Raw genomic sequence first — 25,859 nt, 5'->3', positions numbered from 1 at the left:
TTGATAAATTTTCAAATTATAAAATTTTAATTTTAAATTTAGATAATGTGGTTTAAACCCTTTTTAACTTAATTTTATTTAAGTAATTATCTGGTTAAAATTTTTTGAGGACTATCCACTTTAAAAAAAATTTTGTCCACATAATTTAATCACTTGTAAAAAGATGAAAATAATCCTTCCTCTCACCCAAATCTGATGATATCCCAACCTCAAACCAACCTTTGAAAAAACTTCAAATTTTTGCAATTAATCCATCGAATAATCGATTTTCGGCTAGGGATACCTATTCTTCGCTATCACCGTCCCCATTTAGTTGTTGTGAGGAACATTGGGGCGTCAGTCTACTCCTCGTTAATTATTTTTCTTTTTCTTTATTTTTGCCCTTTGGCCTCTGCAACTTCTCTTCTTCGTTTAACCTTTCTTCCTATTTTGGTGGATCAATATATTGTCCTTGCCTTAGCTTGATCGATGAACTGAGTTTGATGGGATTTAGTGTAATATTCTAGGCCTTAAATTTGATTATTCTATAAGATTTTTAATTATTACAGCTGCGAGTTTAATTATTTTTTTATTTAATTCTATTTTATTATAAATGTGAATCATCTAATTTGATAATATTATTTACAAAATTTGATTATAAACACAAATAATATTTAGTTATGAATATAAATCATTTGCATTTTTTGATATTATAAAAAAATTCTACAACCTATTGAAAATAAAAAATATTTTATAAACATAAAATTAATCACAATATATTTATAATGTTGTTTCATATATTTTTTGAACAAATTAATTATTTATTATAATAATAAAATCTGTTATAATAAAATAATGAAATACTTTTATAACAGTATAATTAAATTTTGTAACTTTTATAAATACCAACAACGAACATATTCCTATATATACAGTAATAAATTGATACTTAATTCTTTACGGTAATATAAATACTTGCTTTAGAATAACTCAACGATCATACGCGGAATTTTTTATTTTTAATATTGGAGTGGTAGTGGTGTTTTTTTTAAATGTGGATTGTTGAGGTGTTATACTTAAATGTGGGATCGTTTAACTAGAGAAGCAAAAATCGGACCGACCGATTTGTGAGAAGTACACAAATCGGTGCCAGAAATTTGAGAGGTACACAAATTGGTGCCAGGAATTTGTGTTAAAAAAAATAAAAAAATTTTAAGTACAGAAATCGGTGCCAGAAATTTGTGTACTTCCACAATTTTAAAAAACACCAAAAATTATCATGTTAAAGTATATCACCACTTTTACTTCCATAACAAAAAAAATTAGCCTCGTACGCGTAGTATATAAAAATAAATTAGTGATTCTTATAAAATATATATTAAAAATATATAATAATTAATTTTTAATATACACGTACTATTTTTTATAACTCAATTTACACTATTTCATCATGTGTTCCAAAGAAAACCTCAGCAAGGTTCCCATCTACCCAACGTTCCTAGACAATTTAAAATTGCCAAGTATCCTGTAAACAGTTGCCCCCAAGAAAATTTTGATGGATTTGCAAATTTTGAAGAAGCATGGTTCAATTGAGCCTTCAATATCTATATTGTATTTATCAAAGAATATTAAGTAGTTGAGAATTAGGTTAGTAGTAATTAATAGCAATAAATTCATTTTTGATAGTAGTTGGTTATCTACGGACACGGACCCAGTAACAATAACAAGGGGCACTTCCCCACTGTATTTTCAATTTTTGTTGTTTAAGTAATAGTTACATATATAATGTGTTTCTATTTTAAATTTTAAATGATTCTATTATAAATAAATTATATCTAATTGATCAAAATTTTAAATTTATTTTTTTATATTTTTATTATTTTGACTATTATTTAACTTAATCAAATTTAATTCTTGTATCGTCACTCTTTTATTTTCTTAAATCCTCTTTTTAATTTTATATTTTTAACTTTTTTTTATTTCTTAATTAGTAGTCATTTTCTCTTCATCAAAAGATAAATTTCAAAATTTTTATGATTTTTTATATAGTTTTCCAGTCTCCATGATTCTATGTATCTTTCAATTTCATTGTTTCTCTTTTTGATATTTTTAATTGTAAATTTTAATTCAAATAATTATAGTTTAGATATTATCTAATTTTTTATTCTCTTCAGAATTTTATATATTTTATTTTATTCTCAATTTATTCATCTTTATTACTTATGTTGCATTTAAAATTTTAAAATAAATTGATTAGTTTACTAATTTAAAATATATATTTTTTTTAAAAAATAATAATAAAAAATATTTTAATTACAATATATAATTAAATAGATGCACGCATAAAATATTTCATCTAACATTATATCAAAATTAAACTAAAAATATATATAATAAATTTAATTATTTTAAAAAAAAGAAAAAAATTATAAATTAAATTTCTATTATTTTTTATAAATATACTTTTCATATACAAATTTAATCATTTTAGTATTTATATATAATTCTAATTTCAAAATATAAATACTAGTATATTATTAAGTGCCAATATGCCAATTGATTTCGCCTTTTATTATTAATTGTGTATAAAAAAATTAGTTAGGATAACAAGTTATGTATAATTTAATTAAAATATTTTAAGTTCAAGTTTTAGAAATAAAAAAATATTCTTTTATAAATTATATATAATGTATAGTATTTTAAAAATGAAAGTGTTCACTAACTCTTTTTAATTTTTATATCTTCATATAATTAATAATGTTCGACAAAATTTATTTTAGTATATATATTTTTGGTTTTATTCTTAAAATTTTTTGAATTTGTCACTAGTTATAAAAAATTAGTAGTACTTTTTCAGAAAATAAAAAATAGTTCAGTTGGCTCAAATACTTTATTATGACTTAAAATATCAAAGTTCAATCTTCATCTCTTTCTTTTATTGTACAATAGTTTTTAGTTTTAAACATTCAAACCTTGTTGGATTTGGACTGAATTGAGTGTATGTGTATTTTGCAGCTCTCTATTCAATAAGTAACACTCCTTCTATCTTTGAGTTCAAATATAAAAAATTAGGTATTTTTTATTTATGTAATTTAATATTATTATATATTTTACTTTTTATTTAATTTAATTTTTATATGATAAAAAATATTAGAATATTCAATAAGTATTGATATTATTGTATTTGTATAAATTGATAAAAAAAATTCAAGAAATATTATAAATTTTAATATTTATCCTTCTAATTTCTTTTTTACATATTTTACAGGATATATATTCAAATTTTTATATAAAATAATCATGAAAAATCAAAGAATTGATGCATTTTTAAAGGGAAGGCTAATATTCAAGAAGGAGAACATATAATTTTTACAATATCAACCCCTGTAGATAGTTCTTCTACTTTAATGAATCACGGAAAAAGTGAGATATAACCTTCAAATGTTTAAAGAGTTGCATCTGATGAGTTTGACATTAATTCTTTAGAACGAGATACTGAGAAACGGCTTTAAATTTGGCAATGTCACCCAAATAAGAAATATGAGGTTAGACGAACTTATCTTAAATGGGTCCATATAAAAAACATCTTGACAATTATCTTCTATCTGACCCTCCCAAAATTTTATTTCAACTTCCGCCACTGACACACACATACGTTTTTCTCACTGTCGGACACTCTTCGCCTCCCCACCGCGACCCACTCCTCTTCTATTATCGACATCTGGCTCGTCGGATTCGCCACCGTCGACAAAAACCGCTAAACCATTATGTGATGAAAGCAGACGATGACACATATGTGAGACTCAACAGTTTGGTGGAATCGTTGAAACCGTTGCCAAGGGAGGATTTCTACTTTGGATTCATCAGTGGAGATCCATCTTTCATAAAGTTCAGCAACTCACCTTGGAATTCGATCCCCTCCTCAAGGCTTCTTCTAATTTCTAAAAATTACTGCTGATTCCACCAATGGATGCCTTCTCTTGGCAAATGGACCTCGACATTGCAAGAAGCGGCTGCAAAATTTTTCACTGATAGTCTAGAACAAGGGGTTAGTTAATTATGCCAATTTTTAGTTTTAAATTTTTAGGTGTTTGTGATAATTTTCAAGTTAAAAATTGAAGTACATATGTTCTTACTTTTAAAGGTGAACTTGGTGAGAGTACTATGATCATGTGAAGTTCGAATTGCCAATGATTTTCATAGTAGTCGCACGGTAGTAGCATCATCACGATGTTGCTCTTTGGTTTTGGGATATTAGGTGCCGTTTTGATGATTAAAGAGGCTGCAAATTATATAATTACAGAAATAAAAAAAATTATTTAATATGAAAAAAAACATCATAATACTTAACAAAAAAAATATCCAATTATATTTTAATAAAAATAATTAAATATCTATAAAATTTTAAAAAAAATATATAAAATTCTCAAAAAAATAGAGACATTCACATTTGCAATACAAAAAAATTCGAAAAATATATAAAAGAACATTCATTTAGTATGAAAAAGAAACATTCTGATACTTAACAAAAGAAACATCTATATATATTAACTCGTAGAGATTTTGGATTCATCCAAAAATATTTAGCTGATTTTTTGTTAATACCTTTTGGTTCCCTAGCATTGTTCAAAAATAAAAGATTAATACTATACATTTAAATATTTTTTATAAATTAAGTTTAATTAAATTAAATAATAAAACTTAAAATAATATTAATTATAACAAATTTTTATTATATTAAATTAATTTAGTTAAATTTAGTTAATAAAAAGATTCGAATATATAACATTATTCAAAATAAAAAATTAAATGAAAGCATGATTCACGTGTTCAATTTCTCCCCTATATTAAAATATAATTGAATTTAAAAAAGGTATATTCCAGCTAACATGTTCTCTTTTTCCATGAAGAATGGAGAATGCTTATTAGGTGAATCCATTGATTATATAAGTGAAGCCTTGGTCCGCTTAAACCCTCATCACATTCATCACTCTATCTTAGCACTCCAACAACAATGGCAACTATCACACCGTTGTGCTCCTCCGTCTTCAAGCAACATGCTTTCTTCCGTCTGATGACCCCTACGCCACCTCGGGAAACAAACCCTGCATTCACCTACAGCCCTAAGATTCATCAATCTCTCTCTCTAAGCACTGCACCAAACAACAAAAAACACATAACGTTAACAGCGGCAGCTACCCCGCCGACAAAGGAGATATTTCACGAGTTCGACTTCTTTGTTGTCTACACAGACGGAACCGTGGAGGTCCTCCGTCCTACACCAGCATTCGTTCCTCCCTTCGAACTCCACATCAAGGATGCTGAAATCACCACCACCAACCCCCGCCTCACCGCTCGCCTCTTCCTCCCAAAAAACCACGACAACAAAAAACTCCCTGTCGTCCTCTACTTCCATGGGAGTGGCTTCTGCTCCAGGTCCGCCCTCGGTCCAGAATATACCAACCATCTCGCCGACATCGCCAATCAATCCAACGTCCTTGCTGTCTCCGTAGAGTACTCCAAGTTCCCGGCCCGACCACCACCTGCGTGCTACAAGGAGGCCCTGGCCTCCCTCGATTGGATCGCGTTGCATGCAAGCGGGAACGGGCCGGAGCCTTGGCTAAACCACCACGCCGACCTGCAGCGTGTTTTCGTCGCCGGAAACAGTGCCGGCGGTAACATCACCCATTACGTGGTCAGCCAAGTGGGAAAAACAGGACCACCGAAGGGTATAAATGTGGAGGGTGCGATTATGGTGCACCCTTTCTTTGGTGGATTAGGGGAAGATAGGCAGTGGCTGTATATGTGCGAGGATAATGAGGGGCCGGAGGATCCAAGGCTGAAACCGGCGGCGGAAGAATTAAATACATTTGGGTGTAGGAGGGCTTTGGTGTGTGTAGCGGAGACTGATCCGTTGAGACCTGCTGGAGAGAACTTCTTTAGGGATCTGAAGAATAGTAGTTGGGGTGGGCGTGTTGAGCTGGAACTGAATAAGGGTATTGGACATTCCGATCAAGTTTATAAGCCATATGACGAAAACGCTCGTCTCGTCGTGCCAAGGATTGCTACTTTCATTAATCAACAATAAATCTGTTATCTGTTCTGATCTGATCTTGACGTCAGAAATAATGAGCTTCTGTTGTTTTAGATATTGATGTTTATAATAAGTGAGTGTAGGACTCACTCAAAATGCATATGTTAAAGACTCACAATCGCCGTACATGCATGCATGCATGCATGCTTCCTTATTAGTATTGTTTACTAAAATAGTGAAATGTATCCATATGTCCGAAAATTTATAAGCTATTTTCATATTACAAGACAAGTTTTATTTTTGTGAAAACTCATCTTCACGTGAAGTTGATAATTGAGAGTCGTTAGATAATTTGATTGATTTGATTAAATTTTTATTTAACGGCTCTCAACTATTAACTTTACGTGAAATCGATTGCACCTGAATTTTCACTTTTTTTTTCTTCACATTATATCTTTTAATTTACATGATAGTACGACGAAGGAGAGAATTTTAGATGAATACAAGCTCAACAAATTTAAATATACTTTTAAATCTAAATTTTAGAAGAAAAAATATTAGAAGATCATCAAAATTTATTGTTTTAATTATTACTTAATTATTAACTCAATTTTTTAATTTAATTCTTTTAGTTTAATAATTTAATAATATATTTTATCATATACTTTTAAACATTAATAACTAAAATAATTAAATTCTAATAGTTTATTTCTTAATATTTCTCTTTTAAAAAATCAAAATAAAGGTGCGTGGGATATTATATTGCATTCTTGCATAAGATAGAAGGATCGGAGATCTTCCATGCATATCAATATCAATGTATCTAATGTTAAAGAGACTAATTTTTTTAATTAATATTAATTATTTTTATTTTTAACAATAAAAATAAAAATATTAAAGACATGATACTTTTTATTATTATTAGTTAATTTTTTCTATTATTTTAATAGTTTATAACAAAATTTAATAAAACAACAAGCTAAATTAGTAAGTGATCAGAGAAAATAAAATCAAAAAAATTTAAAACAATTATAAGTAATACATAAAGAATTTGATTATTATTATAATTGTCATAGTACATGAATTTTTATTACGAGCGATCCTATCACACATTTAAATATTTTTATCAACTAAATCTAATTAAGTTTGGCTAAACTTAACAAAAATTATTATATGAATCACACACTTTTTTTTTATTTTTTTTATATGTTTCTTTTTTATTGTCGTTCTTTTATTACTACTGTTGTTATATTTTTTATTTCTTCTCCAACTCTTTTTTTAGTGGTTATTGCAGCATTTTTTAAGTTTTTTTCTTTGTTTGAACTTTTCTTTTTTTTTTCTTGTTTTTATTCTAAGAGAGTGAAAAAAGAAAAATTATAAGAAGGTGAAACAAAAAGAAAAGATGAAGAAAAAAGAGAAGATGATAATAATGATGATGAAGAATAGGAGGAGAAAAAATTTTGAATTGTACAGAATTTATCAGAAAAATAGCACTAAATTTTTTTAATGTGACACATGAAATTTTTTAATTTTGACAATGAAATTTCGTGATGATGATGATGATGATGATGATGATGATGATGATGATGATGATGATGATGATGAATAAGAGAAAGAGGATGACAGAGAATTTTAAACTGTGCATAATTTATTAGAAATAGCATCGAAATTTTTTAACTCTAACACAAAAAGTTTCTTAATGATAAACAAGAATAATGATGAGAGAGATGACCATGATGATGATAAAAATAGGAAGAAGGAGAATTTTGAATTGTGTTGAATTTATAAAAAAATTACCACCAAAATTTTTTAATCGTGACACAAAAAATTTCTTAATTTTTATACCAAAATTTTTTACCCATGAAACAAAATTTCTTAACCAATTTTTATTATCATTGAATTAATTGAGAAGTATTGAACTCACATATAAAGGTCTAATCATTTTGTGTCATTTTTAATAAATTGATGTAGTTTTTAGTTGTAAAATATATTTGAATATATTTTGTTAGTTAAGTAAGTTAAAATTTTAGATTTGTGATTCTTAAAAATTTCTTGTGTCATTTATCAAAAATTTCAATATTATTTTTAACAGATTTCTTGTGCTATTAACAAAAAATTTGTGTTATTTTTGTTATACTAATTGTAATATTAAACTAAGAAGAAGAAGATGATGATAATTGTAACACTCTACCACACAAAACTATACGTTATAGTCGTAAACTAAAGGTCGTGAGGTATTATGATACTTAAAAAGAGAGATACATACATAATAATATAACTAAAAGCATGTGAAAAAAAGCAAACATTAATAGTCGTCAATCATACACGAACGTTTTAACGAAATAAAGGTCGTATACAAAAACAGAATATATAAATAAGTTTAAGTGAGGGTACATAATAGTCACTAGTCTCGATCCGCGAAAAAAGACCAGTTAGAATATTACAACATAAGAAAATCTATAACATTGACAACCTATCTCTCCAACAAAAATTTCTAATAGAAAATTCAAGTTATACAACAATACATTTTTAAAAGGAGAGAGAACCCTATAATCAAAATACATATTAAAAAATCATCTTCACTTCATCATAAGAAATCTCGCATTCTCAGTGAGGTGTGTTGTGTTTTGCATCTAAAAAATATAATAACAACGGATGAAAATTCAAAAATTTTTAGTAGGATAACAATTCTAAATAAAGACTGCATAAAAAAAAATATAAACCATCTAGAGAATCCTAATTTTCAATTTCACAGGGATTAAAGTTAGAATATTAACTAATCTATACAGAATTAATTTGTTAAGTTAAACATATTTTGAACTACTAAATCATTATAATAATGATGGTGATCATGATGTTGATAATCATAAAGATAATGAAGATGAAGAAAAAAGAACAAAAATCCAAAACGTAAAAATTAATTTGATTGATAAAAACTGTTAGTAATTTTTTGAGCATGTCAATTATTCTCATGAAATTATATATTTTTTAAAATTTATTTGAATAATAATTTTTAATTGAAGAAAAGACTAAAAAAGTTTTCATACATATTCTTCACCCAATTAAAAATTTATTTTGCACCAAAATTAATTTAAAACATGTTCTAAATTTCTAAGACACCCATCATCTCTTGAAATTATATTTTATTAAAAATTTAAAAATAAAAATAAATTTCATTAAAACAACAATTAAAATATTTCTAACACTTTCCTATCACCAAGTTAAATTATTATTTTATTCTAAAATAAATATAAAAAATATTTTTAGATTAAAAAAATGACAAAAATTTCTTATCCCACCACCTATCACTCTCTTAAAATTATACTTTGACAAAATTCATAAAAAATATTTGTTTTTGATAAAGTAAAAAATACACTATTTCTAACTCATTTAAAATAATATTTTGCATGAAAATCGATATAAAAAATCACACCCATCCCTCTTCTAAAATTATATTTTGGCAAAAAAACATATAAAATAAATTTTCACTGAAGCAAAAATAAAAAATTTCTAACCCTTTTCTATCAACGATATTTTACACCAAAATTAATATAAAAATTAATTTTTATTTAATGAAAAATATTACTAATTTTTTGAACATGTCAATCACTCTCATAAAATTATATATTTTTTTAAAATTCATTTAAATAATAATTTTTTATTAAAAAATTAAAAAAAGTTCTCACACATATCCTTCGTCCAATTAAAGATTTGTTTTGCACCAAAATGAATTTGAAAAATTTTCTAAATTTCTAAAGACACCCATCATCTCTTGAAATTATATTTTATTGAGAATTTAAATAAAAAATAAAATTTTATTAAAACAACAATTAAAATATTTTTGACACTTTCTTATCACCAAGTTAAATTAATATTTATTCCAAAATAAATATAAAAAATATTTTTAGATTAAAAAATGATAAAAAAAATTTTATCACACTCATTACTCTCTTGAAATTATATTTCTATCAAAATTCATAAAAAATATTTGTTTTTGATAAAGCAAAAAATACACTATTTCTAACCATTCATGAGACCCATTTAAAATAATATTTTGTATGAAAATCAATATAAAATAATTATTTTGCATAAAAATTAATATAAAAAAATATTTTCTGTGAACGAAAAATATTACAAATTTCTAAAAGACACCTATCACTTTTATAAAATTATGTTTTTTCTAAAATTTAGGGAAAAAATGAAGCTTATTAAAGCAAAAATTAAAAAATTTTAAATCCATTTGCTTCACAAGATTAAAATAAATTTTTTACCAATTCGGTTAAAGAAAAAATTATAAATTTTTAAATCACACCTATCACACTTACACTTCTAAAGTTATAGAGTAAATAGTCAAATTAGTTTTCAAAAGATCATTTATTTTCTAAATTAATCCTTAAAAGATTTTTTTTAATCGAATTCGTCTTTCAAACATTTTAAATTAGTTATTTTAGTTCTTCAGTCACTTCCCTTACTAAGGATGTCAAAATTTGTTGATGTGATACGTTAAGTGACACCACAACACACACCTAATAGTCTTTATTGACGGCTAACATGGTAAGTTTATGAAATTAGATCAAACCAATAACCCCGAATTGAGAGATTTTAATGGCTCAAGTTCTCTCCTCAATTAAACTTTGATTTGATTTAATTTTATAAACCTATATATCATGCTAATAATTAATTAAGACTACTATGTTTGTGTTACAGTATCAGTTAACGTGTCACATTAACAAATTTTGACACCATCAACAAAGAAAATACCAAAAAGACTAACATGATTAATTTAAAATTTTTGAAAGGTGAATTTAATTAAAAAAATCTTTCAAAAACTAATTTAAAAAACGAGTAATCTTTTAAGAACGAATTTCACTATTTTTCCAAAGTTATATTTTGACAAAAAGTCATATAAAAAATTTTTTCACTAAAGCTGAAAAAGTTTTTTAACTCTTTTCTCTCGTTATGCTAATCTAATATTTCACATCAAAATCAATACAAAAAATAATTTTTGATTAGTGGAAAATGTTATCAATTTCTTGAACATGCCGATCACTATCATTAAATTATATATTTTTCAAACTTCATATTAATAATAATTTTTTATTAAATAAAAAATTTAAAAAGTTCTCACGCACATCTTTCGAGCTTTTTATTTTACATATTGGGGACGAGTTGGTATATAACAACGTTATGAGCGTCCATGGTGCTTCACACAGATGTGACGGCTGCGATGAAGAAATCAGACGGACCGATTTATTCAAGGTAATCGGACGGTTCGTTTTCGGGACTGGAAGGGTACACAAATCGGACCGTCCAATTTGTGCCCCAGCCAGGTGTCATGCATGCAAGTGTCCCCCACCAGAAAGTAGCAATATTTTGGTGAGTTTTCCTATGCCCCCCTCTCCATTCTCTTTCACTTTCAGCAACCAAATTCTCTTCTCCTCCAACCCCACAAGCTTCTTCCATGGCCCTCCATTCATAAAGCTTTAAGGAAAAAAAAATTGGACTACTCCTTGACAATGCCCAGAAGAAGAAGAATAAAAGATGTTAATCGTTCGGAGCTCCACATTACTAATTATCTTGATCATCCTAACTATGTAAGTTTTTATTTTATTTTAAAAAAATTTATTTTAATTAGAATAATAGTTATTACTATGTTAGAGATTAGTAATTTATTATGATGATAATGTTAGAAATTAGTGTAATAATAGTGTTTGATTATTTTAATCTGGTCAAAATAATTTTAGAGATTAGTAGTAATGTTAGATTATAATGCAGAAATTAGGGGATTAGTGTAATAATATTATTTAGAAGGAAGGATTATAATACATTATGATAATATAATAAATTAATTATTGTTATTAGTAAGATAATTAAAATAATGATAATAATAATAATACTATTATTAAAAATGGAGGTATGATAAATAAATAAAAGAGTTAATGTTAATTAATTATTATTACCGAATTTATTGGAATAATAATAATAATAATAATAATAATAATAATAATAATAATAATAATAATAATAATAATAATAATAATAATAACTGATACTGATGGTCCAGTTGGTTTAATTATTTTTATTAGAATACGGCACTAATAGATAGATCAACGTGTGATAATGATAGTAAATCATTTAAGTAGTATTAATTGTTAGTAATAAATAATTTTTTTGTATTAATAATATTTATTTATGATGATTAAGCATTCGTAGGATAGTAAAATAAATATTATGATTTAAAAATTATTAAATTAACTATTTTTGTTATAAGTATAATATAAATATTTAATAAATGATTAATGATTGATTTATTGTTATATGTATGTTGTTAGAATATAATTGAATAGTTACTTTAGTATTAGTATATAATATAATAGTTATTTTTATTGGTTGTGGTTGTGGATACGTTTTACTGGTTATTTGGTAATGAAAGTTTGAGTTGATAAATTTAATTTGTTAATTATTTAAAATTATGTTTGTGTTTAGGGTTCTCGAATGTTGCAATGTGACCACTACATACCGTCGGATCGGTATAATCCAATTGTAACACCCTAACTACCAAAGCTCACGCTTTCGGCTGCGCAACTCTGATAGCTCGGACATTACGACGACTTTTATACTATTTAATACTAAAATATGAGCCTGTTTAAAACTTTAAACCGCAATATCACTCCCAAAAATACTTTCATCCGATAACATACATCCATAGATACCATACAACTTACAAAACTCATAAAGAGTACATCCATATATACATACATATATATATATATATATACACAAATATATTTACAAGCATTAACCAATACAATCCCTATCCCTCTCACAGAATATATCAAGATAAAGGCGAGGGTACAATAAATAATCTACATCAATACAGAACATATCAATAACTAAATAAACTCTTCGTGACTTCTGCGCCCATATCCTGAAAGGGGAAAAATGTAGGGGGGTGAGAACATCATCCTCGAAAGGGTTCTCAGTAGAGGGTTTTTGGGAATTACTATAATAGGATACGTGAAGATAACCACATCAGTGATTAATAACCGTCTTATGCCTCTTTTCAAAAACAACAGTTTCCAATAAAAGTAAAGTCGGAAATCTTTTCAGAAAGAAGAACCGTTCAATTCTCAAAAACTCAAAAGCCTTTCAAAACGGTTTATCTATGCGGAACCAAAATAGCCTTTCATAATTTTTTTTTTCAAACCAGAAACACAAAACCGAAATCAACCATCAGTTCATCTCTTTCCAGCCACGGCCCTAGGCCCAAACAATGCAACCAACAACCAATCACCACAATCCAACAGAGTCCCAGATGCAAACACAAATAGGAAGATGCAGGCACAAACAAACAGTTATTGCAAGTAGGACAATTAGCAATTAATCACAAAGGCAAGCCAAGTACAATATGCACAGCCAAGCAATGTCACATAGATGCATATGATGAATGCCTGTCCCTAGTGGCTGATGATATCATCTGTCGGTTATAGAGCCAACCCGACAAGTCCTGGTAGCTAACCATTGGACTGTCCCTCTGTCGCGCATCCCCAACTCGAGTTATACTCATCATAAACTTGATCATAATCATGATCCATATCCATCACCCTCATTGGTGAATATTTACGGGGGCGAGCTCATCCGGGGCTTTCACAGTGCCCGGCCACACTTACGACATAGGGTCAACAGAGTATCAAGTCTCAACCTGGAGCACGTGGTGGCTAGCCACTGCTACTACCCAGGAAAACTCGTAATCTCAGATAGTGGAAGTGCAACATTCACATTTATCAATGATTCAGCATAAACATGCAATCAATCTCATCCATGGATCAACATCCATCTCAGCCATCCGGCTCACGGTTCATTCCAGAACCAGCCAATATTCATATCATACACAGCCATTCCGGCTCACGGTTCAATCCAGAACCAATCAATATGTATAAACATACACAGCCATTCCGGCTCTCAACAAAACAGCACTTCCACATTCAAAATCATCAAATTCATGAAATCGGCATTTAAGCCATAAATCATTTTCTCAACTCATTTCACTTTGAAATCAAGTTTCAACTCTTTTCAGCCTTGGCTTTAAAGATCTCATTTCTCAAATCATCTCAGGCTCATAAGCCACTTTTACTCAAGGTAAATTCTCCTTTCAAAACAATGCCACTCTCGGCATCCTCTTTCCAAAACTTCCATAATCATGGCAAGTTAAAAGCCTCTTTGAGATATTCAAAATCACCCATCCAACAATGGGATTTTATAACAAAAGTTTCTCAGCAGAGTCCCAAGTCTTTAGGGGAGAATAACATAACTTATTTCGCCAAATTCATTTAAAATCATTAAAACATTGGCTTTCCGACTTGAGTAATAAAATAGGATCTAAGCCAAACCGAGTCACGTAATCATTTACTTCTTTTAAAGCCGTTTCCTTTACCTAGGCAAAACCAGCTTCAACCCCCATGATAAATTCTAAAGTATTTCAACTGTTCGAAATTGTTTTAGTCTTGCAAAAGTTCAGAATTCAAAGAGTACTTAAAACCTTTCTCAAAACATTTAAAAATGAAACTTGTCAATAGACAGTCAGGTCTTTTCAAAATCATTAAAACTCTTTAATCGAAACTCCCAAGGCAAATTCAAAGGCATAAACCCTTTTCACATTCAATTAGCTTTAAAACACAAGTTTCATCTAAATAACTTTCTCCTGAAAGAGATACAATGCATTTCTTAAGAAGCAAGACTAAATCACAATTCCTTCTTTAATAATTCATTTCAAAAGTATGAATCATCCCTTTCTTGATAATTCAAATAAAATAGCAGAAGTCTTTAACTCATCATTCTCCGAACAACATTTCAATAAAGACTCGGATTTTATAGAAATTTTGGCAGCACCTCCCCTAAAACTTGGACTTTGCCACCCGGTTCGGGTCCCAACTAAACCGTTTCACAATCCTTTTCAACAGCCCAAAACCAGAAATCAATTCAAAAGCAAGCTAAATCCAACAGTCGCCTCAGTGGCATATCTCAAGGAAACCATTTCAGAAATCAACTCAATATCAACCGATTTAACTCATTTCTAAAGCTTTAAAGAAACGGCTCAATAACAAATCATTTGTCCAAAACCAAGTCAATTAAAGTAAACCAGGCTGATTTCAAAAGTGCGTTCGGCTTTTCACATTATCAAGATAATTAACTCAATTCAACTCAATTCTCAACGGATCAAACTCAGATTTCAAATCTTTAAAGAATTAACATCAAAACATTATATTTCACAAGCCGCACAACAATTCAGCCCAACAAGCATCCTTAACCATTCGAGACAATCAAATAACACACAAGGCAGATACAATCACCAAATACCGATTGTCTCATATCAGTATCCATATGTAATAATTCCAATACATAAAACATAGTTTTTGGAAAGCGCCCCTACCTCAAAACACAAATCCATAATCCAAACGCGTCACAGAATCCTTTCCGCCTCAGCCCGAGATCAACAATCAAAATCCCGGCAGCCAAAACCTCGGTTCCAAGCCACTTTCGCAACAGTCTCAACAACTCTAATCGCAACATACAACAACCGAAACTCAATCGTATAGCGATTAATGCCACAACCTCAGCGTATGATAACAGAACAGTAACTAAAGGACTTTCAAATCAAAAACGCTTACCGAACCGAAGGAGGAACGGCTGAACCGACACAGCGGCGGTCTCCGAACCGGCTCGGCGGCAGCCCGGCAGCCACCCCAAGCGGCAGCGGCGAAAAATTCCAATCACGATGACTGAAACCAACAGGCAGTGACCATAGTAACCTCGGAATTCAAAAAGGACAAAAATCCCAAATAAAACCCTTACCGGCATTGGAACTCGACGGCGGCAGAGGCGTTTTCCGGCGACGGCAGCGGGGTCTAAAGTGGCAGAAACGGCCAGAAGCTCCGGTGTGGCTCCGGCAGCCACAACCACTTCTCCGGCAGCCATTCACAACAGGCGACGACCACCGCAGCAGCTGGCTGGACGGCGGCAGCTTCTAACGGCAATGGAAGCTCCGGCAGCGTCGCGGGTGGCTTCCCCCTCTCTCTCGCGTCGGGTTCTTCTCAGACGACAGTGGCGTCCTCCATTACTGGCGCCAGGGCACGACGGCGACGCCAGGTTGAGATGGAATGGCGATGGCGAAGGCACGGGTAGCGGCGGCGGCGCGATGCTCTTCGCGAAGCCTTCCTCCCTTCTCACGCGCATGCCCTCCCGTCAGACTCTTCCTCTCTCGCCTCAGTTCCGATCTGTGACGGAAGCGACCTCGCGAACGGCAGCGGCGGCCTCAACTGGGCAGGGCGCGGCGGCAGAACGGCTCCCCACGTGTAGCTCTCGGCGGTGGCGGCAGAACCCAGTGGCGCCGGCAGACAGCCCCTTTCCTCCCTTCTCTCTTCCGTTCTCCCGATTTCTGCCTTTCCTTTCTTTCTCTTCGTTGGTTTCTCAAAGAACAGTGTGTGTGTGTGTGTGTGTGTGTTTCACATAGGGCTGCGCAGAAAGAGGATGAAGGAAAGCCTGGAGGCTGCGCAGCGTGAAGGAGGTTAGTTTCAGGGAATGGGTGTATCAAAATTAGGGTTAGGGTTACTTTTGTAATTTCAAATAAAAGTAGGGGTAATATAGTAATTGAAACTCAATTAAATTCAACACTAATTATATATAGAAAATACTATTTGTTCATCACTTTCACAAATTATTTTCAATAAAATGTCCAAATCAAATAATTAGAAATAATATACTTGATTTCTTCATTTTCCAAAATAGCAGTATTAATACTTAAAATATTACTTATTCAATCCAAACCATATAAAATCCTTATTATTTCATAACTATCAACTTTATACTTTAAATATAGAAAATAATCCAATAATTATAAAATTGGATAATAATCATAACTTATCTCAAATCCAATAAGTCAAAACTTGCCTTAATTATTTTTAATAAAAATAATTTCTAAAATTAAGGCTATAAATAACCATATGATCTGAGACTTGGTCATAATAAGACTTTTCAAAAGTTCTGGGCCTTACATTCTACCCACCTTATAAAAATTTTTGCCCTCGAAAATTGATACAAAACGAAAGAAATTCTATAACAGTTCACCTTTGAATACATTTAAGAAAGAAGCAAAATATCTCAACATATAAACATATATACGGTTTTTAAATACTTGGATGGTCGTATGCATAAAGGTACAAAGGCAGGAGTGTGATTGTAAAGCAAACATTATAAGATAGGCTCAATGCACAAGGTCATATGATCTCAATGCCTCACAAACTTGAGGTGCCAAAATAGGGTGCAAATCAAGATAGGCGTTCACAAAGCAAAGATGACATGGTTCAAACATGTGATGGTAAGGCAGAGCATCGAAGGCTATAAACATGATGGGATTAAAACGACGTGCTTAACTTCCGCACACTAATCTCTTATCAACCTCAAAGTTTCAACTTTCTAACTCCATCAAGCACTTTACAACCTCATAGCCGATTATGAGCCTAACACCTGCAAGTTCGTTTGCAAGGGACAAAACACCCACAACTCATCATAACGTTACACACCTACCGCTTCACCTTCCATATACACATATCATGTCTTAGGGAACTAACGCATCGCGTTATTACGTCTACAAGTCGCACGTGATATCAAAACAATTCTCGAGTCTACTCAGAAGGATACAAGACTCTAGCAAGGAGGAACAACATCAAGGATAATGCTCATAGATTTAAGAGAATGTATCCAGTTCCCAGATAAACAAAGACGCTCAAGCAATGAAGTTTGCTAGAAATAAATTAATTGACAACTCCAAAAATAACCCTTAGATCAAGGTAGTTCAACAGGATCAATAGGAAGAAAACCAGCGCATCAGTTTGAAACAAACTCGAGCTGAGTCGAGGAAGCATGAGGTTTACAGAAGAGAATATTTCAAACCCAAGACAAAGCTCACAGAACTCAAAAGCACGATTAAAAGTACTTCCAAATACATTGTTCATAAAGGAACCGAAACTTGCGGAAAAACCACTTCGAAATCTAAAAGTAAGGTTAATTAACAACATCCTTCAAGTGAGTAACAAAAGCATAATCGTGGCTTTGCTTTAATGCAAGTCCATGTTGAAATAGATTTTGTCGAGTTCTAAAAACAAGGTGCACACGGGTTTGGCTAAAGGCTAAAATATTTCTTCAAATATTTTAGAAAGGTAATTAGATGCACAACTTAACCAAAAGCAGTTCATAAAAATCGGGAGAGAAATCAAATGCTTGTTCAAAAATTCTCAAAGTTCATATTCAAACAAGCGTGTATAGCATTCATAGCAAGGATGAAAGAGGAAGTTAAACTCCTTTTAGAAAGGAAACTCCAAGGTAAAAATTTGCACACAATCTGGTAAGGAAATAAGTGGTGTGTTACAAACAAACCGGTTTCCACTAAACAAGGAAGCTTTTCAAAACTTCATTTAAAATGGCGGATGCCAACTTTAAATTAATTTCGTCAAAATTGGACAATGGTTCTAATCTCAATCAAACAACAGAAAATAAATTCCGTTTAATATTTCTTCAAAGAGAATTCGAAACTTCTTTAAAAGGTTCAAAACAAGACTCCAAAAGGGTTCTTGAAATCACTATCTCAGAAGAACATTCAAGAAGTTTAAGATGTACTGAAAAGGAGTCAAGCCATACAAGAAAGGATCTTAAATCAAAGTAGTTCAAACAAGATTCACTAGGCATGAGTCATCAAACAAGCTTTCAATTGATCCAAAAGAATACAAAAGTCATAGGAAAAGACAACTCAATCATTAGTAATTTCTCAAAGGTAAATCTTTAACTAAAAACTCTTGTAGAGAAAATGAGAGAATAAACAATGCACTAATTTGAAACGAATCAAACTAACTCACATACGGATGAGATTCACAAGAGAGGACAAACCAAGATCAATGGTAATTTTCACAAGATGTAAAAGGTTAGTTAAGAACAGAATCACGTATGACGTTCATAGAGGTGAAAAGCTTAAGAAGGAACGATTCCGTTCATAAGAAGAAAGCTATGAATCCAACATTTTCAAAAGAACAACAATGGCATAACCCATTAGTATGCTAAATCAAACTCAAATCAAAATGAATTAAGTAAAGTTTGTCAAACGAAACCCAACCGGGATAAAAGTGAAAAATTCTTTCTTTCCAAAATTTTGAAAAATACCCAAATACATAATCAAATGAAGTTGTGCAGTGGAACTATAGTAAAATTACTAGAAGGTCAAATTGTAATTTAAGGTAAATGCAGCTCCATAATCCAGTAAAAATACAGGCGGGGTATTGGAAATAAATATTTGTTAAACTGTATAAGTAATCTCAAAGTTTCATATATAGAAAAGTATATATCAACTCAACAGCGATTCATAAAATCTCAAAATTGGCTGGGATCACTGTCAAGTAAGAGAAAAACTGAATCAACAATTTCTCAAAGAATGGACTCGGAATTCGGAGTTAAAAGGCACAGCGCATTAAGACAAGTTCAAAGCTATATCAAGGGATATGTGAATCAGGAAGAACTCAAACAGAAAAAGACAGAGACAACATGGATTCCAAACAAGTATATGCAATTGAGATCAAACAAGAATGCATATGAATAGAGAAATAGAGTGGAAACATCAAATTACTTTTCGAAAGGAGTAGCAAACAAGAACTTCAAGTTAGGACATGAAAGAACAAGTCGACTCGAATGAAATTCAAGACACAACTGAATAGCCTCGAGAAATAGTTTCTAGCGTTCTCAAAACCCGCGATTCGCTTTACCCAAAACTCGTATTTCATCTATGATAACCCATCAGTGCTTTCATATACAAAATCCACTAGTATTAAGCTGGCCAAACTTAATACCAAGAATTATGCAATGCAAGACTAACAGCGTTAAATCAATAGATCGTCATGTTCATAAAGCTCTAATCCTCGTCATTCAACAAGACCTAATACATGATAAACACTCAGAGTATGCAATTGAAGCATAGTCAGTCCATTCCTCAGGCTCTACAGGAAGAACTGCTCTGATACCATAATGTAACACCCTAACTACCAAAGCTCACGCTTCCGGCTGCGCAACTCTGATAGCTCGGACATTACGACGACTTTTATACTATTTAATACTAAAATATGAGCCTGTTTAAAACTTTAAACCGCAATATCACTCCCAAAAATACTTTCATCCGATAACATACATCCATAGATACCATACAACTTACAAAACTCATAAAGAGTACATCCATATATATATATATATATATATATATATATATATATATATATATATATATATATATACAAATATATTTACAAGCATTAACCAATACAATCCCTATCCCTCTCACAGAATATATCAAGATAAAGGCGAGGGTACAATAAATAATCTACATCAATACAGAACATATCAATAACTAAATAAACTCTTCGTGACTTCTGTGCCCATATCCTGAAAGGGGAAAAATGTAGGGGGGTGAGAACATCATCCTCGAAAGGGTTCTCAGTAGAGGGTTTTTGGGAATTACTATAATAGGATACGTGAAGATAACCGCATCAGTGATTAATAACCGTCTTATGCCTCTTTTCAAAAACAACAGTTTCCAATAAAAGTAAAGTCGGAAATCTTTTCGGAAAGAAGAACCGTTCAATTCTCAAAAACTTAAAAGCCTTTCAAAACGGTTTATCTATGCGAAACCAAAATAGCCTTTCATAATTTTTTTTTCAAACCAGAAACACAAAACCGAAATCAACCATCAGTTCATCTCTTTCCAGCCACGGCCCTAGGCCCAAACAATCCAACCAACAACCAATCACCACAATCCAACAGAGTCCCAGATGCAAACACAAATAGGAAGATGCAGGCACAAACAAACAGTTATTGCAAGTAGGACAATTAGCAATTAATCACAAAGGCAAGCCAAGTACAATATGCACACCCAAGCAATGTCACATAGATGCATATGATGAATGCCTATCCCTAGTGGCTGATGATATCATCTGTCGGTTATAGAGCCAACCCGACAAGTCCTGGTAGCTAACCATTGGACTGTCCCTCTGTCGCGCATCCCCAACTCGAGTTATACTCATCATAAACTTGATCATAATCATGATCCATATCCATCACCCTCATTGGTGAATATTTACGGGGGCGAGCTCATCCGGGGCTTTCACAGTGCCCGGCCACACTTACGACATAGGGTCAACAGAGTATCAAGTCTCAACCTGGAGCACGTGGTGGCTAGCCACTGCTACTACCCAGGGAAACTCGTAATCTCAGATAATGGAAGTGCAACATTCACATTTATCAATGATTCAGCATAAACATGCAATCAATCTCATCCATGGATCAACATCCATCTCAGCCATCCGGCTCACGGTTCATTCCAGAACCAGCCAATATTCATATCATACACAGCCATTTCGGCTCACGGTTCAATCCAGAACCAATCAATATGTATAAACATACACAGCCATTCCGGCTCTCAACAAAACAGCACTTCCACATTCAAAATCATCAAATTCATGAAATCGGCATTTAAGCCATAAATCATTTTCTCAACTCATTTCACTTTGAAATCAAGTTTCAACTCTTTTCAGCCTTAGCTTTAAAGATCTCATTTCTCAAATCATCTCAGGCTCATAAGCCACTTTTACTCAAGGTAAATTCTCCTTTCAAAACAATGCCACTCTCGGCATCCTCTTTCCAAAACTTCCATAATCATGGCAAGTTAAAAGCCTCTTTGAGATATTCAAAATCACCCATCCAACAATGGGATTTTATAACAAAAGTTTCTCGGCAGAGTCCCAAGTCTTTAGGGGAGAATAACATAACTTATTTCGCCAAATTCATTTAAAATCATTAAAACATTGGCTTTCCGACTTGAGTAATAAAATAGGATCTAAGCCAAACCGAGTCACGTAATCATTTACTTCTTTTAAAGCCGTTTCCTTTACCTAGGCAAAACCAGCTTCAACCCCCATGATAAATTCTAAAGTATTTCAACTGTTCGAAATTGTTTTAGTCTTGCAAAAGTTCAGAATTCAAAGAGTACTTAAAACCTTTCTCAAAACATTTAAAAATGAAACTTGTCAATAGACAGTCAGGTCTTTTCAAAATCATTAAAACTCTTTAATCGAAACTCCCAAGGCAAATTCAAAGGCATAAACCCTTTTCACATTCAATTAGCTTTAAAACACAAGTTTCATCTAAATAACTTTCTCCTGAAAGAGATACAATGCATTTCTTAAGAAGCAAGACTAAATCACAATTCCTTCTTTAATAATTCATTTCAAAAGTATGAATCATCCCTTTCTTGATAATTCAAATAAAATAGCAGAAGTCTTTAACTCATCATTCTCCGAACAACATTTCAATAAAGACTCGGATTTTATAGAAATTTTGGCAGCACCTCCCCTAAAACTTGGACTTTGCCACCCGGTTCGGGTCCCAACTAAACCGTTTCATAATCCTTTTCAACAGCCCAAAACCAGAAATCAATTCAAAAGCAAGCTAAATCCAACAGTCGCCTCAGTGGCATATCTCAAGGAAACCATTTCAGAAATCAACTCAATATCAACCGATTTAACTCATTTCTAAAGCTTTAAAGAAACGGCTCAATAACAAATCATTTGTCCAAAACCAAGTCAATTAAAGTAAACCAGGCTGATTTCAAAAGTGCGTTCGGCTTTTCACATTATCAAGATAATTAACTCAATTCAACTCAATTCTCAACGGATCAAACTCAGATTTCAAATCTTTAAAGAATTAACATCAAAACATTATATTTCACAAGCCGCACAACAATTCAGCCCAACAAGCATCCTTAACCATTCGAGACAATCAAATAACACACAAGGCAGATACAATCACCAAATACCGATTGTCTCATATCAGTATTCATATGTAATAATTCCAATACATAAAACATAGTTTTTGGAAAGCGCCCCAACCTCAAAACACAAATCCATAATCCAAACGCATCACAGAATCCTTTCCGCCTCAGCCCGAGATCAACAATCGAAATCCCGGCAGCCAAAACCTCGGTTCCAAGCCACTTTCGCAACAGTCTCAACAACTCTAATCGCAACATACAACAACCGAAACTCAATCGTATAGCGATTAATGCCACAACCTCAGCGTATGATAACAGAACAGTAACTAAAGGACTTTCAAATCAAAAACGCTTACCGAATCGAAGGAGGAACGGCTGAACCGACACAGCGGCGGTCTCCGAACCGGCTCGGCGGCAGCCCGGCAGCCACCCCAAGCGGCAGCGGCGACAAATTCCAATCACGATGACTGAAACCAACAGGCAGTGACCATAGTAACCTCGGAATTCAAAAAGGACAGAAATTCCAAAAAAAACCCTTACCGGCATTGGATCTTGACGGCGGCAGAGGCGTTTTCCGGCGACGGCAGCGGGGTCTAAAGTGGCAGAAACGGCCAGAAGCTCCGGTGTGGCTCCGGCAGCCACAACCACTTCTCCGGCAGCCATTCACAACAGGCGACGACCACCGCAGCATCTGGCTGGACGGCGGCAGCTTCTGACGGCAATGGAAGCTCCAGCGGCGTCGCGGGTGGGTTCCCCCTCTCTCTCGCGTCGGGTTCTTCTCAGACGACGGTGGCGTCCTCCATTACTGGCGCCAGGGCACGACGGCGACGCCAGGTTGAGACGGAATGGCGATGGCGAAGGCACGGGTAGCGGTGGCGGCACGACGCTCTTCGCGAAGCCTTCCTCCCTTCTCACGCGCATGCCCTCCCGTCAGACTCTTCCTCTCTCGCCTCAGTTCCGATCTGTGACGGAAGCGACCTCGCGAACGGCAGCGGCGGCCTCAACTGGGCAGGGCGCGGCGGCAGAACGGCTCCCCACGTGTAGCTCTCGGCGGTGGCGGCAGAACCCAGTGGCGCTGGCAGACAGCCCCTTTCCTCCCTTCTCTCTTCCGTTCTCCCGATTTCTGCCTTTCCTTTATTTCTCTTCGTTGGTTTCTCAAAGAACAGTGTGTGTGTGTGTGTGTGTTTCACATAGGGCTGCGCAGAAGGAGGATGAAGGAAAGCCTGGAGGCTGCGCAGCGTGAAGGAGGTTGGTTTCAGGGAATGGGTGTATCAAAATTAGGGTTAGGGTTACTTTTGTAATTTCAAATAAAAGTAGGGGTAATATAGTAATTGAAACTCAATTAAATTCAACACTAATTATATATAGAAAATACTATTTGTTCATCACTTTCACAAATTATTTTCAATAAAATGTCCAAATCAAATAATTAGAAATAATATACTTGATTTCTTCATTTTCCAAAATAGCAGTATTAATACTTAAAATATTACTTATTCAATCCAAACCATATAAAATCCTTATTATTTCATAACTATCAACTTTATACTTTAAATATAGAAAATAATCCAATAATTATAAAATTGGATAATAATCATAACTTATCTCAAATCCAATAAGTCAAAACTTGCCTTAATTATTTTTAATAAAAATAATTTCTGAAATTAAGGCTATAAATAACCATATGATCTGAGACTTGGTCATAATAAGACTTTTCAAAAGTTCTGGGCCTTACACCAATAGTGGAGGGATATTTACGGGACACAGGCTTTTATCATGTTTCACAGATTGGAGTTGTCCAATGTCAGTCGGCATTGGTTAATGCTCTGGTCGAGAGATGGCGCCCTGAGACCCACACGTTTCACTTTCCGGTTGGTGAGTGTGCTGTGACACTGGAGGATGTGGCGTTAATTCTTGGTCTTCCGACAACTGTTTTGCCAGTTACGGGACCGACACTGAGCAGTTATGAGGCTTTAGAGACTGAATGCTTGGACCAGTTTGGTGTTGCACCTATGAAGGCAGACTGCAGGGGAAGTTTCATCAAGTTGGTTTGGTTTCGAGCATTGAAAGATCGGTTAGTGTTGGTTGATGATATCCAGATTCAGAAATACGTGAAGTGCCACATAATGTTATTGTTTGGGACCGTTATGTTTGGAGATAAGTCTGCATCAGGGGTGCACTGGAAGTTTCTTCCGTTACTTCGTAACTTTGTTGGGATCATACAGTTCAGCTGGGGATCGGCCTGCCTGGCACACCTGTATAGATCGTTGTGTAGAGCAACTCGGGTCGACTGTAAGGAGATTGATGGTCCGCTGACACTGTTGCTTGCATGGGCTTGGACTCGTCTACCGTTCATTGCGCCGATTCCAAGCAATCCTCGAATCTTTCCGATTGCAAATAGGTAAATTTAATTACTAAACGCTTTTAAATAGTGTATTTTAAATTGTATCCATAAATGTAAGTTAGCGACTCGCTTGATGTCAGGTGGCATAACTGGGAACGTCAGAATCGGCCTTACAGATTTCGTACCCTTGAGAACTATAGGAGAGATCTGGATGTTCTGCAAGAAGGACATGTTTGTTGTAATAAATAAGTAGTTCTTTTCATTTAGCCGTGTTATTATTCTGTGTGTAATCCTCGGTTACTTGCATAATGTGTGCAGTTTGTTTGGGAGGCTTATGCAATTGGAAGGACCGATCCGGACGTGATTCCTCCTGACATCCATCAGCATTCTGCTATTTGGAGTGCCACAGTTCCACTTATATCTTTTGAATGTATTGAGTGGCATACATCTGATAGACTGATGAGGCAATTTGGCTTGACTTAGGGCATTCCTAATCAGGAGCGAGACCTAGGTGAAGCACACGGCGAAGTTCTGACAGGTCCGAAGAATCAAGATTGGTCTGGAACCCATCATTCTGGGTTATGCATTGGATGAACCGGTATAGTCATGTTCTTGTCGATGACACGGTGCCCTCACAGCATCAG

At 33.0% G+C, this 25,859-nt stretch overlaps 4 protein-coding genes across 4 annotated transcripts; 2 read left to right on the top strand and 2 right to left on the bottom strand.

Annotated features, from left to right (window-relative positions):
- Positions 1-4,908: 4,908 nt before the first annotated feature.
- Positions 4,909-6,322, top strand: LOC107623608 (putative carboxylesterase 1). Its single transcript, XM_016325937.3, has one exon. The coding sequence runs from the start codon at positions 4,994-4,996 to the stop codon at positions 6,065-6,067; it is 1,074 nt and encodes a 357-aa protein (XP_016181423.2). The 5' UTR covers positions 4,909-4,993; the 3' UTR covers positions 6,068-6,322.
- Positions 6,323-11,529: 5,207 nt separating this feature from the next.
- On the top strand, positions 11,530-25,464 carry LOC148579502 (serine/threonine-protein phosphatase 7 long form homolog). The gene is made up of 5 exons (XM_088483021.1): positions 11,530-11,607; positions 12,500-12,556; position 12,865; positions 24,615-25,272; positions 25,356-25,464. Exons 1-5 carry the CDS (start codon positions 11,530-11,532, stop codon positions 25,462-25,464), a joined length of 903 nt encoding a protein of 300 aa, XP_088339147.1.
- Positions 12,812-15,988, bottom strand: LOC148579504 (uncharacterized). The gene is made up of 3 exons (XM_088483067.1): positions 15,682-15,988; positions 15,444-15,570; positions 12,812-12,941 (listed from the first exon to the last, which is right to left on the bottom strand). Exons 1-3 carry the CDS (start codon positions 15,986-15,988, stop codon positions 12,812-12,814), a joined length of 564 nt encoding a protein of 187 aa, XP_088339193.1.
- Positions 20,359-23,534, bottom strand: LOC148579503 (uncharacterized). Its single transcript, XM_088501461.1, has 3 exons — positions 23,228-23,534; positions 22,990-23,116; positions 20,359-20,488 (listed from the first exon to the last, which is right to left on the bottom strand). Exons 1-3 carry the CDS (start codon positions 23,532-23,534, stop codon positions 20,359-20,361), a joined length of 564 nt encoding a protein of 187 aa, XP_088357587.1.
- Positions 25,465-25,859: the final 395 nt, after the last annotated feature.

Source organism: Arachis ipaensis, chromosome B10, assembly GCF_059453495.1.
Source record: "Arachis ipaensis isolate K30076 ecotype BB chromosome B10, ASM5945349v1, whole genome shotgun sequence".
Taxonomy (NCBI): Eukaryota; Viridiplantae; Streptophyta; class Magnoliopsida; order Fabales; family Fabaceae; genus Arachis; species Arachis ipaensis.
This window is presented reverse-complemented; position numbering and strand designations above follow the sequence as displayed.